Raw genomic sequence first — 14,599 nt, 5'->3', positions numbered from 1 at the left:
ATCACATGCACAATATTACATAAAATTAAAGCATTTTGGTGGTAATTATCTATACCTTTTAGCAAAGTTTTGCGATGCATTGTGAGATTGCTTTATCCTTGAAGAATAAATGAAATGCTGACTGAAATTTCAGCCAAAACCACATAGATGTAAATTAACATAATTGTGCCTAAAAATGTTCCCTAGGCTGCAAAGTTGTAAAACCAAAAGTGCATGATAAATAAAGTTATTGTCTCCCAAAAGAAAGAATTGACTCTGAACAGCCTAAACATGTCATCAGTAATTCGAATCCTACTTCACATTTGCAGATTTTGTAACACATTTACATAATCCCTGCCTGTGTTCTACTTTGGCTGGCCACCAAAAACACTGTGTTTTGTTTGCAATGAGCGTATCGTTTCCAATACATGCTGTACACAGTAGACCAATCACAACAGACTGGGCCATCTGACCAATTAGAGCAGAGCAGGCTCACGGAAAGGAGGGGTTTAGATGGACTGAATTTTAGAACTGCTTTGAATGAATCGTTTGAGAATTGTTGGAAAATTATTTTATGTTAAAAGCATATTTTGAAAAAGGAAAGAGATTTTGACCATGCATGTATGTAAATCTATTGAAGGAGACTCCTAAAACAATATTAGGAACCTTATAAATGGCATAATTGGGGCACTTTAATATTTTTGAAATACCATTGTTTTTTTTTTTCTTTGAATAGAAAGCTCAAAAGAATAGCATGCATTTTTAATACATAGAAACCTTTTTTTACATTATACATGTCTTAACTGCCAATTTTTATATATATTTTTAATGCATCCTTGTTAAATATAAGTGAATAAATTTCTTTAAAAAAAATCTTGACCACAATCTTTTGAGTGTTGTGTTATAAGTGAGGACTGTCCCATTTCTTTGCGGGTCTGTTATATTCCTTTTATTGTGCTGTAATGGTTTAAATACGTTTCAGTTTTGAATTCAGTCATAACCTGCATGTGTGTGTTATCCAATGACCGTAGTTTACTGTTTTCCACACGTTTAATGAATATGTTGAAGTGCTGCTAATTGGCTGCACATGTGTAAGAGGGATAAAAAAAAATTGATGGAGTGCGAGACAGAGATGAAGCGTTCCCTCAGGATGTATTGGTGTGTTTGTGGGAAACGTTTTCCTCTGTAACATCATTTTTCTGTATGGCACATGCAGCTCTCTAAATCAACATAAGCCACTGCTCTGCGCTTTGGGAACTTTGCTGTCTCCGTTTGCTCTCAGTAGCCCTTCTTATTTGTCTTTTTTACTTATTTGATATGTCTGCACAATCGCTCCAATCCTTTAAACACCTCACGATGTCCTTTGTTAGAGAAACGCTAATGACAATCGCACAGAATTTCCAAGTGTTGCATTGTAGTGTGTATATGTGGAAAGTAAGCCTGTCTGCTACCCAGAATACACCTTTATTTGGTCATGGTTTAGTGAGAGGGATGGAGTAGAAGTGATTTGAATCGCATCCTTCTCTAATTTCATTTTAATCCATTTAATGTTGTTCATTTAAAGCTGTCTCTCTCTCGCTCTTGCTCTTCAGATGTTTGTAAAGGCGCTTTTTGACTACAATCCAGCTGAGGATAAAGCGATCCCTTGCAAGGAGGCAGGTTTGGCATTCAGGAAAGGAGATATCCTGCAGGTTATGAGCCAGGACGATGCCACCTGGTGGCAGGCCAAACTGGAGGGTGATGGCAACCCGCGCGCAGGACTCATCCCATCCAAACATTTTCAGGAGAGGTTAACCAATGCTTTTCTCTCTTCCCTACTCCTTTCCTCCCACTATCACCAGTTTTAAATTCAACAGTACTCCATGACTCAATCTTCCTGTCCGCCCTCTGTCCAGCCCCCTCATATATCATATTCTCCTGTCGTGCATCCATCTCTCTGTCTCTCGATCATTCCAGACTTCTTCCACTCCATTACAACCTGACTTTCACTCCCTACTATGAAAGGAATGACTTTTCTGACTTTTTTTTCTCTTCCTCGTCATTTTTTTCCCCTTTTTGTGCAAGAGGGCTCGGCCAAAATACTTTGGATTTCCGTGGCTGTCTGGGCTGGAACGAGCAATGACAGATAATGATAGCACTGGTTCACATCCACTTTGGACGTCCACACACGGAAAATTGCACATCAGTGGCGTTCTTCGTAAAGTGGACTCTGACATGCATGCACATGTGTGCTGCCTTAGGAAATAGTTTCTTTGCTCTGTTTCTCTTGAAAAAAAGTAGCTTTCAATTGTAAAACATATTTTTGAACCTGTCAAATGTACAGTAGCAAGTGCTGTTTCTGGCTGACCATTCTTTGTATCGCTCACACACATACTCACTCACTCACTAATGGATACTAAGGCAGGTAGCTTTGCATTGTAGTTAAGTGTTTAGTAATCCCCCTACGGTCGTAAAGTCTGATGGTTTTATTGCATGTCTCTGTGTGGCTACGCTCAAAGCAGCAGAATAGGCTTGTCAGTCTGGTTTAGAGTGTTAAATTTCTAATTGGCAAATTACTTTTACACATTTTGGTTATGAACAAGAGCGACAAATGTATTAGATGGCCAGACTGACACCCTTACATTTTCACCATGCGTTGCTGTCAGTTGATTCAGATTTGATGGATGAAATTGCTTCTCACTCATGTCATACGTTTAATACATTTGTATAATACATATAATACATACGTATAATACATTTGTCAGTCCCAAACACTGACTTTGTGAATGTAGACTATTTATTTGCCTCTCTAGCTCCTGATCTTCTCACTTTTTTTTTTCAGGAGGTTTGCAGTCTGGAGACCCATGACCGTCACGACTCTTCAGAGGACCCCCAGCAAACGATTTTGTAAGGACCACGCTTTATACAATCATGCAGCAACTAACCACTGAAACGCACACGTACACAACAGGGCTCAACAATAAGGATTTTTTCCCCCCCTGCTAGTCCAGTTAGGCTATTACAGATACAGATATAATGTAACATTCATAAACATTTTGCTGGAAAATTATAACATATGATGCACAATTTTCAAATTTCAGCATTTTACTGGTAATTTCAAGACTGTCACAAATAATTTTTTCAACTTTGAGAAAATCTCACCCATGTTGGCAGCTAGATAACATTGTCTTGGTGACAAATCATCATAATGCAAAAATGGTGTTGATATATTTACAGAGATACAGAAACAGTGGTTCTCAACCAGAGGTCCTGGGCCCACCAGGGGGCTTCAGCAAACTTTCAGAGAGACCGAAGGATGACTACAAAGTAATGAAAAAACCTTCTCACTGACATAGGCCAGCAAGCTACCTTATTGTTGAGCCCTGTACATACTCATATGCAAGAGGCCTGTGTATTGCAGATGCTGTGACGTTACTATTTGAGTCAAGCAATGGCTAGAAAAGAAGAAGAATAAAAGGAATAGCAACCTGAAAAGATTAGATGAGAGGGAGGGAGGGAAGGTTGGGAAGTGCAAGGTGAAGTGAACGCGGTCAGGGAGGCCAGACTGCCCTGATTGGTGCCAGGCAGATATGTGCACACATGTGTATTCAAGTACACGTGCATTAATGCAGGCCTGGACATAAGCTTCCTCTCCTGGTTTCCATTTAATGTCTCTTGTCTGATTATTGTATGTGTGTGTGCGCGTGTATTTGTACACCACAGCTCTAATCTCTCCCACTGGCTGACAGCAGGGGTCTTTACGGAGCTGTGCTGGGTTACTCTCGACACATGGGCACACTTAAGACTCACCACGAGACAGACGCACAGCAACACACTCGACATGTTGCCGTCATCCATCCAGCTAGACACACACACTTGATTAAATAATACAGCCACTCTGGATTCTTTTCCCCCATGCCATATGTTTGGCCCCCCACCTCTTCCACTTTTCTCCATCACTCTATCAGCTGCTTAAAACAATGAGAAGGAAAAGTTGATGTGCATGTCACTGAGGTATCGGTTCTTGATGAGTTTTCCAGGACCACCCCAGGGGTCATGGAACTGCCGTCGTCTTTGCAGACTCTTTACATTTCACATAACAAATAAGCATAAGTAATATTAAAGTGCTGCTTTTATTCAGCTTTTCAAGTGTAGAATTTTTTTTCAAGTGTAGTCACGTATGGGGATTTGTCAGAAAAATGTAAAGCTCCATGCATGACTTGACCAGAAACAGTCCAGATACAGTACCAATCTAAATGTGTTCCCTCACAGGTATAGATGCTTATAAGTGTGTTTGGAAGAAAGAGGTTTGTTTGTTTAAAACTGCATGAGCGTGCGCTTTAAGAGTAAGACCATCTGTCCACCAGCCTACAGTGAGGTGACATTAGCCCATATTTCACAGAGCAGAAGTGAGGGGCTTTCTTTGGATGACTGAACACACGCTAGTGCTTTGCACCACAGATATGTGCACTCAAAGTCTTACTTGTCAGAACGGCATGATTGCTAGCTGAGGCTGTATGTCATAAAACCCTGAAAATGATTAATATTTGGTTTCTATAGACTTCTATAGTCAGTTAATGTCTGTTTATATTGTTTGCAAGTGGATTCCCTTAATACATCGTGTCATCGTCATCTCTTACAATTAACTTTTAATATGAGGGGGGAAAAAAGGGGTTTTCTGGTTACACTAGCTGGATTTATATGCGACCTAATATCAGTTAATAACCCTAATGTCTTGAGGACCACTGGACAGAAGTTTCTTGTTGTTATTGTAGTGTTGACACATTGCACGTGGAACCATTTTCTTTGGAATATATGTAATGCACATGTAAACTGATATATTTACATTGAATAGGGTGCATATAAACAGTACATATGGAATCAGTGGGACTGATGTAAATCTGTGTATGTAAACATAGTGAGTCAGTAGCTCTATCCTGCTGTTCACATGCTCTGGATTGTGCCCTTTGTTTGTTTGACCAGATATACTTTCGTTCCAATTGTTCTGTCATCACTGTAGATATGGAAACTTGCACCCCTTTAATCTACACTTACAATCGCCACTTATTTATTCATTTATAAATTGTTGTAGGCAAAAGGCATCTAAAAATCAATAATCTTGTTTTCATATTTGCTCTGTCCAATTTATATCTAAGGGTTAAAAATTTTTTATTTTTATTTTTTTTTTTTTTGTCCTTTGGGTCACACCGACAAGAAGGCAGATGCTTAAGGATTCACTTGACTGATAGCACACAAAAGATTTTACTGCCCTCCATCCTCCCCTTCATGGTATTGCTTTTTTGGCAGGACTGTGTGGATGTCTATGGCAGGCTGTGTAGATGCTGCCCTTTGCTCGTGTGTGTTTTGATTTAAGCTTGTTTAGTAAAATTGAGACCACATGAACTGGAGGAAGCTTTTAAAGTGACTCCAAATGTTCTCATGTCTTCAGGCCTGCACATGCACACTCAAAAGCACACTTTCTCTGCTGTTATGAAGTATGTTAATTGTTCGGTAGTTACAGTTACCTATGAGGTAAGCAATGGTTTACCACATAGTAGCACACTAAAGACTTTTCATAGAAAACAAACATGGAATTTTACATTAGTTTGACATTTAAAGTGATAGTCCTCCCAAAATTTACAACTGTGATAATTTCCTCACCCTCATGTTGTTCCAAACCTGCATGACTCACTTTCTTTTGTGAAAAAGAATACTTTTATAGAACATTGGGGTTAAAACCTCATTGGACCCCACTGTCTTTCATAACAACAGTAGACAAAGTAAAACAGGTTTGGAAAGACATTTTTGGTTGAACTGTCCCTATACATTTTTAAGCGTATTTCAAACATGTTTGTAATGTGTACGTCCAGTCACATCACTGCATCTTTCCTTTTTATTTTTTCCTTCATAAGATGATGAGACAATTGCATGGGGTAGGTCAGTTTCTTCTTCCTCCATTCTTTTGCTTTCCTCATCCCTCTCTTGATCTGTTTTTAATCTTTTTATGTTTATTTTACTCCTTTCTTTGCTTTCCCAGTGGAGGACATTGAAGGTACACCTTTCAGACTAACTCTGATTCACCTATAAGATGTCATAGTCATTAGATCATTGGCTGGGGACCCCTGTATGTGGTAACAGAGTACCAAACAATGAAGATACGGTTGATTAGCATTTAGTGGACCACAACTACCTAATGGAGCATAGCAGAGTGTGTAAGGGGGCCAAGAGTTCACTATACTGTATCTCTCTAATACACACACACACACACACACACACACACACACACACACACACACACACACACACAGGCACACAATACATCACTGTTTGCCTTTCTAACTACGCCTTACACTTTAAATGATATTTGTATGATGAGTGCTCAGATGAATCCCATCCATTTTAGTCTTTCTTCATGATAGACCGTGTGAATGTGAGTTTGAACGTGAATGTTTCCCCCAGTATTTCATAATCTTATTGTTGTATAAGATGCAAAAGATGTTTTGAATAACTTCTTTTATCCCATCTGAAAGACATGTATTGAATGCTTTATGTGTTGTGTCTAATAGACAAAAGAAATCTGAAGTTTATGGCCCACATGGAAAGTTGTGAATGTTGAATGCAAACGCTGCCAGTAGATCTGTCCACCTGGCTTCGCTGTAGAGGATCAGTTGATGAAGAAATATGATAGTTGTGTTTGAATGTAAAATACACAACTGTTCAAAAGTTTGGGTTCGGTTATGTTTTTGGAAATAAGTCTCTCATGCTCACCAATACTTCATTCGTTTGATCAAAAATCAATTGTAATTTATTACAATTTAAAATTACTGTTTTCTAGTTGAATGCATTTTAAAATGTCATTTATTCCTGTGATGGCAAAGCTGAATTTTCATGAGAATGCATGTGCATTTTTCCCAGGATTCTTTGATGAATAGAAAGTTTGAAAGAACTGTATTTATCTAAAATAGGATTTTTGCTTAACAGTTTAAAAGTCTTTAATTGTCACTTTTGATCAATGTAAAGCGCCCTTGCTGAATAAAACTCTTAATTTATAAAAAAAAAAAAAAAAACTCTTACTGACTCCAAACTTTTGAACAGTACTGTTATCACTGTCATTTTTATTTATATACCTATAAGCTGAATTGACAATCTTTTGTTTTGTTCATCTTTCAGTATATAGTAGTGTTCCTAACTTCTCTCTAATATAAATCTGTCCTGATTCCTTCTGCCTTTCATTATTTGAAGAGGACACTGAGTTTGCCTCCTATTTAAGTGGACTCCATATTGGTGAGCTCTTTTTGATTATGCTTGATTATGTGTTTGTTCTCTGTCCCATATCATTCCTCTCTCTTCTGTCTGATTCATATTATTGATGAATCCTGTTTTTTGAGTGTGTTATTGATTATTGAGTTATTGATTATACCGTTCTCTCAATCTCCTCCCTCTCTCCTTCTCTGTGTCTGCGGACAAGAATCTTTTTTTGACATGTCCTATAGTATCATTGTCTAGCTTCCTTCTGGCTTTACCTATCTCTTCGTTTATAAGTGGTAGCAGTCGTTTTTCTGCAGTAGTTGTCACGGTCATTACCATGTGCTTTTTACATTTTATCTAAGATTGACTTTGTTATTGTTTGTAGCAATTCATGAGTGTTGTTCAGTCTAACTGAAATATCTGATATCAGTGATATATAAGTAATCATGTTTTTTGTTTTTTTGTTTTTTACAAGAAAAAAAGAGCCAAATGTGCACTTGTTTCTCATACAGTGGTCCTGAGCAACTGTACTTTCTGATTTTCCTGTGTGTTGGCAGTGTTTTTAGTTTAAATAGCTCTTTGTGAATATTAAACACATTGCAGTTAAAGGCACTGGTTCATTTCCAGGCTTTGTGGTGGAGGTCCGGCGGACTCTTGATGTGGTGTGTGTTGGACATTGGGCTGTTTGAAGGCCAGCTCTCAGTCAGGCCTTAGTCTGGTTCCCATCTCTAGCATCAGTGTGTGGAAAGTGAGTGTGGTGTAGCGTTCTCATTATCTGTCACCACACACGCTCATGTACTCTGTTATACAGTATGTCCGTCTGGGACAGCTCTGTTCAGTGGCCGCAGAAAGTACAGTGTTTCCGTGGATTCCGTGCAAGTGTCTTCGGTTTCAGTTCATAGCAATTTCCCCTCAGTGTTCTATAATCACTCCATTCTAGTTCCACTCCAGGTTTTCCATTTCACCAATTGTTTTTTATTATTATTATTCCTCCATTTCAATGAATCTGTCAGTATAATATGAAGGTAAATGATGTTTATTTGTATAGCTACTTTGTTGTTCAAAAGTTAGGGCTAAGATTTTTTTTTTTTGTCTTTCAAAAAAAAAATCTCTTATGCTCACCAAGACTGCATCTATTTGGATAAAAATACAGTAATGTTGTGAAATACTATGGCAATTTAAAATTAGTTTTCTATTTGAATATTATGTAAAGTGTTATTTATTCCTGTTCAAAGCTGAATTTTCAGCAACCACTACTTCAGTCTGCTGTGTTATGTGCTCCTCTTTTTCTTTTTTTTTTATTAATTTTTAAAATGGTTGGACTGCTTTAATGTGTTTGTGGAAAGTGTTGTATTTTTTTCAGGATTCTTTGATAATACAAAGTTCAAAATAACAGCATTCATTTGAAATAGACATATATAATGTTAGAAAATATTTCTGTCACTTTTAATCAGTTTAAAGCAACCTTGCTGTTTAACAGTATTAAAGTCTTACTCACCCCAAACTTTTGAACATTAATTGTATACATGTACAGTATGTTAACTGTATATGTATATTAATTCGTTTTATCTTTTCTTATATTTTTATAATGTTTTTACAGTTTGTACAGTATGTTCCACTCCTGTTCTTCTAGGTTTCTTGTTTGCTACTTGTTTCACAAACTTTTTTCCTCTGTCAGTCCTCCAAATTGATTTCCTTCTTTCTCCATTGCTTGTCTTTGTTTTTGTTTTGTTTTTTGTCTCTCTCTTGTTTGTCTTTCTGGCTCTTCTCTCTCTCTCTCTCTCTCTCTCTCTCTCTCTCTCTCTCTCTCTCTCTCTCTCTCTCTGTCTGTCTGTCTGTCTCTGTCTGTCTGTCTGTCTGTCTGTCTGTCTGTCTCTCTCTCTTTCACTAGTAGACATTAGTCTGTTTTTGTAAACCGTAAGCCGCTGGCCACTTATTTAAACTCTTTTGATTTCACAGGCAATCCTGTGGGTAGAAAGTTTATAAATAAAGCCGCACAGTCCTGTCTGCCAAGATTAATCAAGCACCGTCATTCAATAGGGTTAACCTTTTCAACGCTGTGCCTCTCGGTTCTTTTTATTTTTTTCTCTGCCCTCCTGTTTTCTTCCATGCTTTCATTACCAGCCTTGTGACCTCAGCCTCTCCTCTTCCTCCCAACGGCCAAAGCACCTCAAGGGCTGGTCCCTGGACAGCTCCTTCTAGCTTCCATGCTCTGCCATGCATTACATATTCAATGTAACAGGAGAATTATTAAGGGGGGAAACATTGACCTCTTTAAAGCCTATGGTATAGTTCGCTGTTATGATTTGAACCTGGTGCTGTAGTAATGAAAGTCTGAATAACATGGATGCATTGCTAGTTCTGCTCCCCTCGTGTCGCTAGGATGAAGGAGTGTCAGGTGTGCAAGGAGTATTAGTCTTAATCCCAAGTTCATTCATGTACATCAGCAGTCCAGTTTTCAGCTGAACCAGTGCACGTGTTTCTGTGCATGCATGTGTGTGATATGACAGAAAAGACATGCTTTGCTTTGAAGATGGGGTTAGACAGAACAAACATTTAACAACTATAATAGCTGGATTTCCATCTATGTACACTACCATTCAAAAGTTTATGGTCAGTATTTTTTTCAGCATGGGCTTTTTTAATGTTACAAAAGTTTTCATTTTCAAATAAATGTAGTTGTTTTGAATTCTTTTAAATCCTGAAAATAAATCATTTATTTTACAGAAAAATTAAGCAGGACAAATGGTTTTCAGCATTAATAGTAAGAAATGTTTCTTGAGCACCAAATCAGCATGTAAGAATGATTTCTTACAATACACTATATACTGCTTTTAAAATCTGGACTTACAGTTGCTGGGTGTTAAAATGGTTACAGCGTAAAACTGGGCATCGTACACCAAACGACTGAGGATTACATACTTTCAGAAACAGACTTTCAAGACACTCCGAACATGACAAATAAAAGCAATATGTGTTTTAAAATCAGATTAAAATATCAAGCATGTATGATATCTTCCGACTGGTTGGAATCATAGTCTGAAGCTAAAAAAAAAAATCAAGAGTCTGTGTCTATCATATGCTAAGCGATGTTATGTGAAATCTGTCAATTCATCTGCAGACTGGCTCTGAATTTCGGTAAAAAGTATCAGCTTGTCCAGATTGTAAATTGGGGCAAAAATTGGGGCAAAAGTTGTGTAGTGTTTTCCAGTCTTAAGCAGATGATTGGTAACAAGTTTACCAAATAAATTACTAGATACACAAAAAGTCATGTAATTGTTTTAGGTCATGTGCCAAATAATTATCTCAAACAATTGGCTGCTATTACCTAATCATACATGAGCATTTGTCTGCATGCTTTAAACTGCAAGTCAGTTATTGCATCCAGTTAAGCCTTGCTTTATTTGCGTATAGTTTTGACTATATTCCCCGTTTTTGCATAAAATGTGATGTGATATGATGTGAAGACAGGTTTGCAGTGATCGGCTAATCCTAATGACCTCTCTGCAGACTGAAGGTGACCACAATTTAGGAGAAGTAAAAACGGGGGAGAAAGTTGACGGGAGAAGAAAGAACAAAAAAATGAAAACATTTGGGGGGAGAAGCTAAAGCTGGGAAAGCCATTAGCCCCCGGAATCCAATTAAGGCCGGAGTTATGGAAAAATGGAGACATGTTTTAGACTGAAATAAAAAACGCTCCATTTCCAAAATGAGTTTATCTCATCTGTCCACAGGTTCACTCCTGGAGGAGGAGCACCGGGGCCAGAAGCCCCGAGGCCTGTAGCTGTGCACAGCTTTCGATTACCACGCTTTTCCCCAAACTGACCCCGGCTCAGGTGGATATACTTTAGTATAATCAGCTGAAGTCACTGGGATTTTAATTTGGAGGGGTCGTTTGGCAGTGTCTCTAATTTTGTGTGTATGGTAGACAAGATTTGAATTGGCCATGGACATAGAGAGCAAATGGGCATCTGTCCGTCTGATTTGTAGCCAGTAGTAGATGATTATAGTCTCAATGTTCTCTACTCCGTGTTTGGCCGTCCGTCTGTGGGGGTCAGGAATAGACTTTGCAGCAGTTTAGTGAATAGGTTTTTTGTGTCTGTTGATGATGTTTGCGTGTGGGTGTTTCGTATCTCTGATGGAAGGAACAGGTGATTGATGAGACTAACAGCAGGACTCCTCCAGCTAGCCTATTGGATTTGTAGTTCAGATACTTACTAAACCTGCTAGTGATGACTGCACCGGCTTGAGCTGGCAGCCCACTCTGTTTGTCTGAGAGTTTGACTGTGTATATGTGTCTCCACTGATAAATCAAGCAGTGTTCCCATGCTTTTGTAGTTCATATATTGAGGCACTATCCATATAAGGACAAAATATACCAGATAATTCTTTTTTTTTTTTCAAATTCATAAATCGAGATTTCTTAAAAGATCACTCTCTTAAGAAATCTAAACTTAAGAACTGTAAACATGCACCTCTCACAAAAGTATTATTTTGATGCGTATAAAATAATAATAATAATAATAAAACATGTATTACTAATTATTTCATAATTATATACATTAAATATTTATAAATATGTTTGTGATTGTATGTATTTACATTATAATTTGAGCTATTTTTATTTACTTATATTCATGTAATGCACTGTAACACTGATAATAATAATAATAATAACAGTAATAATAATAATAACAATGTATGTGTATGGACGTTTTGAAGTCACAGTTCTAGATGGATAGATAGATGGATGCTTTAGAGTCACAGTTCAGTATGTTTTCAGTACAGTGGGGGAAAACTAAACAAAATTGCTTTTTCTTTTTCATTAAACAGTGGTTTACTGAAGAAATTGTGGCCGTCTTTAAATAAATTAATTTATAATTACATTTTCTTAAGGACAAAAAAAAGATTGCATTAATGCATTTATCCAAAGCAACTTACATTACAGTTAAGGTATACATTTTATCGGTTAAAAAAATATATACAGTACAGGTCAAAAGTTTGGAAACATTACTATTTTTAATGTTTTTGAAAGAAGTTTCTTCTGCTCATCAAGCCTGCATTTATTTGATCAAAAATACAGAAATTTTTTTTTATATTGTGATATATTATTACAACTTAAAATAATTGTTTTAAATGTATTATACTTTAAATTATCATTTATTTCTGTGATGCAAAGCTGAATTTTTAGGATCATTATCACATGATCCTTTAGAAATCATTCTAATATGATGATTCATTATCAAAGTTGGAAACAGTTCTGCTGCTTAATATTCAAAAAAAAAAAAAAAAAAAAAAAAAAGAAGCAGCAGCTATGTTTTTAAAATATAAATATTTTGTAATAACAATATACACTACTGGTCAGTAATTTGGGGTCAGTAATTTTTTTTTTCCTTTCTTTTTTTTTAAAATAAAATCAATACTTTTATTCAGCAAGGATGTGTTAAATTGCTAAAAAGTAATAGTAATATATTACTATAAATATATTATTAGAATATATATTATTAGAACTTTTTTTTTATTTTGAATAAATGCAGTTCTTTTTAACCTTTTATTCATCAAATATATTAGACAGCAGAACTGTTTCCAACACTCATAATAAATCAGAATATTAGAATGATTTCTAAATGATCATGTGATAGACTGGATGTTACATGTGACACTGAAGGCTGGAGTAATGATGCTGAAAATTCAGCTTTGCATCACAGGAATAAATCTATTTTTTTTTAAAGTATATTCAAATAGAAAACTATTATTTTAAATTTTAAAAATATATCACAATATTACTGTTTTTTCTGTATTTTTGATCAAATAAATGCAGGCTTGATGAGCAGAAGAGACTTCTTTAAAAAACATTAAAAATAGTAATGTTTCCAAACTTTTGACCTGTACTGTATATACAGCTTATTATTATTGTGTGTGTGTGTGTGTGTGTGTGTGTGTGTGTGTGTGTGTGTGTGTGTGTGTGTGTGCATATATAGATCACTCCTTCATTCAAGTCTATTCTCCTCTGACCAGCGGGTATGAAGAGTCGGTATTCAGAGCAAACCTGTTACACTTGGGCAGAACACGACTTTCCACTTAGGCAGGACAATGGAATCCACTCCTACAGTGTGTTTCCCCTAGACATCCATTCTTAACGAGTTCAACATGATTCAAAGCAGTGCCCAATACATATTTCAAATAGCACTACTAAATACTTGTTTTTCTTTAATCGTTGCCTGTGATGGTAATCCATCTTCTCCCCTGGATCCAGGCAGCCAGTTCGTGCTTATCTGTGGGAATGGTGAGAGATAACTGGAGTTGGTAAACCGTTTGTCTGAGTGCACAGAAAGACACATATCCCCCTACAAGAGATGGAATATAGTTAGTGTGCACATGAGATGAGATCAGACAATTCTGGTACGTGCGATTTGTGCCGGAAACTTCTCAATGTTTGATGCTGGGGGTCTCCCTGACACCACCCCAGGGGCCTGTACAATACTGCTAAACCTTTCCACAGATGACCGTAAAAGAGGGTGGGAGTGAGTGAGGGCCATATGTCTGTCCATCTGAATGAATCGTTCACATGCTCAACAGGCAGCTCTCCATTAACCTTGTTTGGGGTGGAAGGCGTAGGCCGAGACATTTCACAAGAGAGAACTTTATTTGAGTTCATTTCCTCCTTTCAGGAAGCCTAAAAACGACTCGTACTGAAATACAGCTAATTTTGTTCAACCGTATCCACCTTCACTCTCTCAATCAGTAAAAAGTGGCATACTAGGGAAAATCTACTACATGATTAAATATGACTTAAAGCACAGAACGAGGATTATCCATTCAAAATTAATGGATAAAAGAATTAGTCGAACGTTGTAAACCAAAAATAATGGGGAAAATACAAGAGCTCTTTCTATGAAATCACTTTCAGTTTGACTGATCACTCTACAGAGTATTATGATTCCCCTCTTTGACCTTTTTCTGGTTCCCTTATCTTTTTGATAAATGTGAATGTGCATCATTCCCTATCCATATGGGCAGTTAATGTGTTTGAAGGTTATAACCCCTCTTCATCCTCAGTGTTTTTAAATCCCTCAGGGCTTTCACCTCACACATCTACAAAATTTCTTCCACGGCTGTAAGATATTATTGCTGTGGAAAATGGGCATTTGGGAGCCACAGCAGCTCTCAGGCGATTGTGTGTACGACGGCAGCGCGTGTCTTTCTGTGTTTACACTGAACCTTTTCGTTGTTTTTCCTTCCATGTCTCAGTGGAAGAACAGGTTTGATTTGTGAACTGCTAGTTGGTGATGGTAGGTTGCGTAGCTCTGAGGTCTAATTAACTCGTCACGCCACAGTGCACGCCATTAGGAGGTGCATGTTTGGGCCTCTATGGTGGGCACGTGTCGTTCTT

General features: G+C 37.2%; 1 protein-coding gene across 3 annotated transcripts in view; it reads left to right on the top strand.

Moving 5' to 3' along the window:
- Nucleotides 1-14,599, top strand: part of LOC109109548 (MAGUK p55 subfamily member 7) — a 105,826-nt gene that overhangs the window by 69,740 nt on the left and 21,487 nt on the right. For 2 of the 3 annotated variants that reach the window (XM_042767602.1, XM_042767601.1), the window contains 2 exons: nucleotides 1,572-1,768; nucleotides 2,801-2,865. In XM_042767602.1, coding sequence (XP_042623536.1) covers nucleotides 1,572-1,768; nucleotides 2,801-2,865 — 262 coding nt within the window. Of the gene's footprint in view, nucleotides 1-1,571; nucleotides 1,769-2,800; nucleotides 2,866-5,870; nucleotides 5,892-5,995; nucleotides 6,011-7,200; nucleotides 7,243-14,599 lie in introns of all 3 variants that reach the window. The other variant, XM_042767603.1, reaches the window with a different exon arrangement.

The sequence above is a fragment of the Cyprinus carpio genome, chromosome A12 (genome assembly GCF_018340385.1).
Source record: "Cyprinus carpio isolate SPL01 chromosome A12, ASM1834038v1, whole genome shotgun sequence".
NCBI classification, from domain to species: Eukaryota; Metazoa; Chordata; class Actinopteri; order Cypriniformes; family Cyprinidae; genus Cyprinus; species Cyprinus carpio.
Note: the sequence above shows the minus strand (reverse complement) of the source record. Positions and strands in the feature narration are given on the sequence as shown.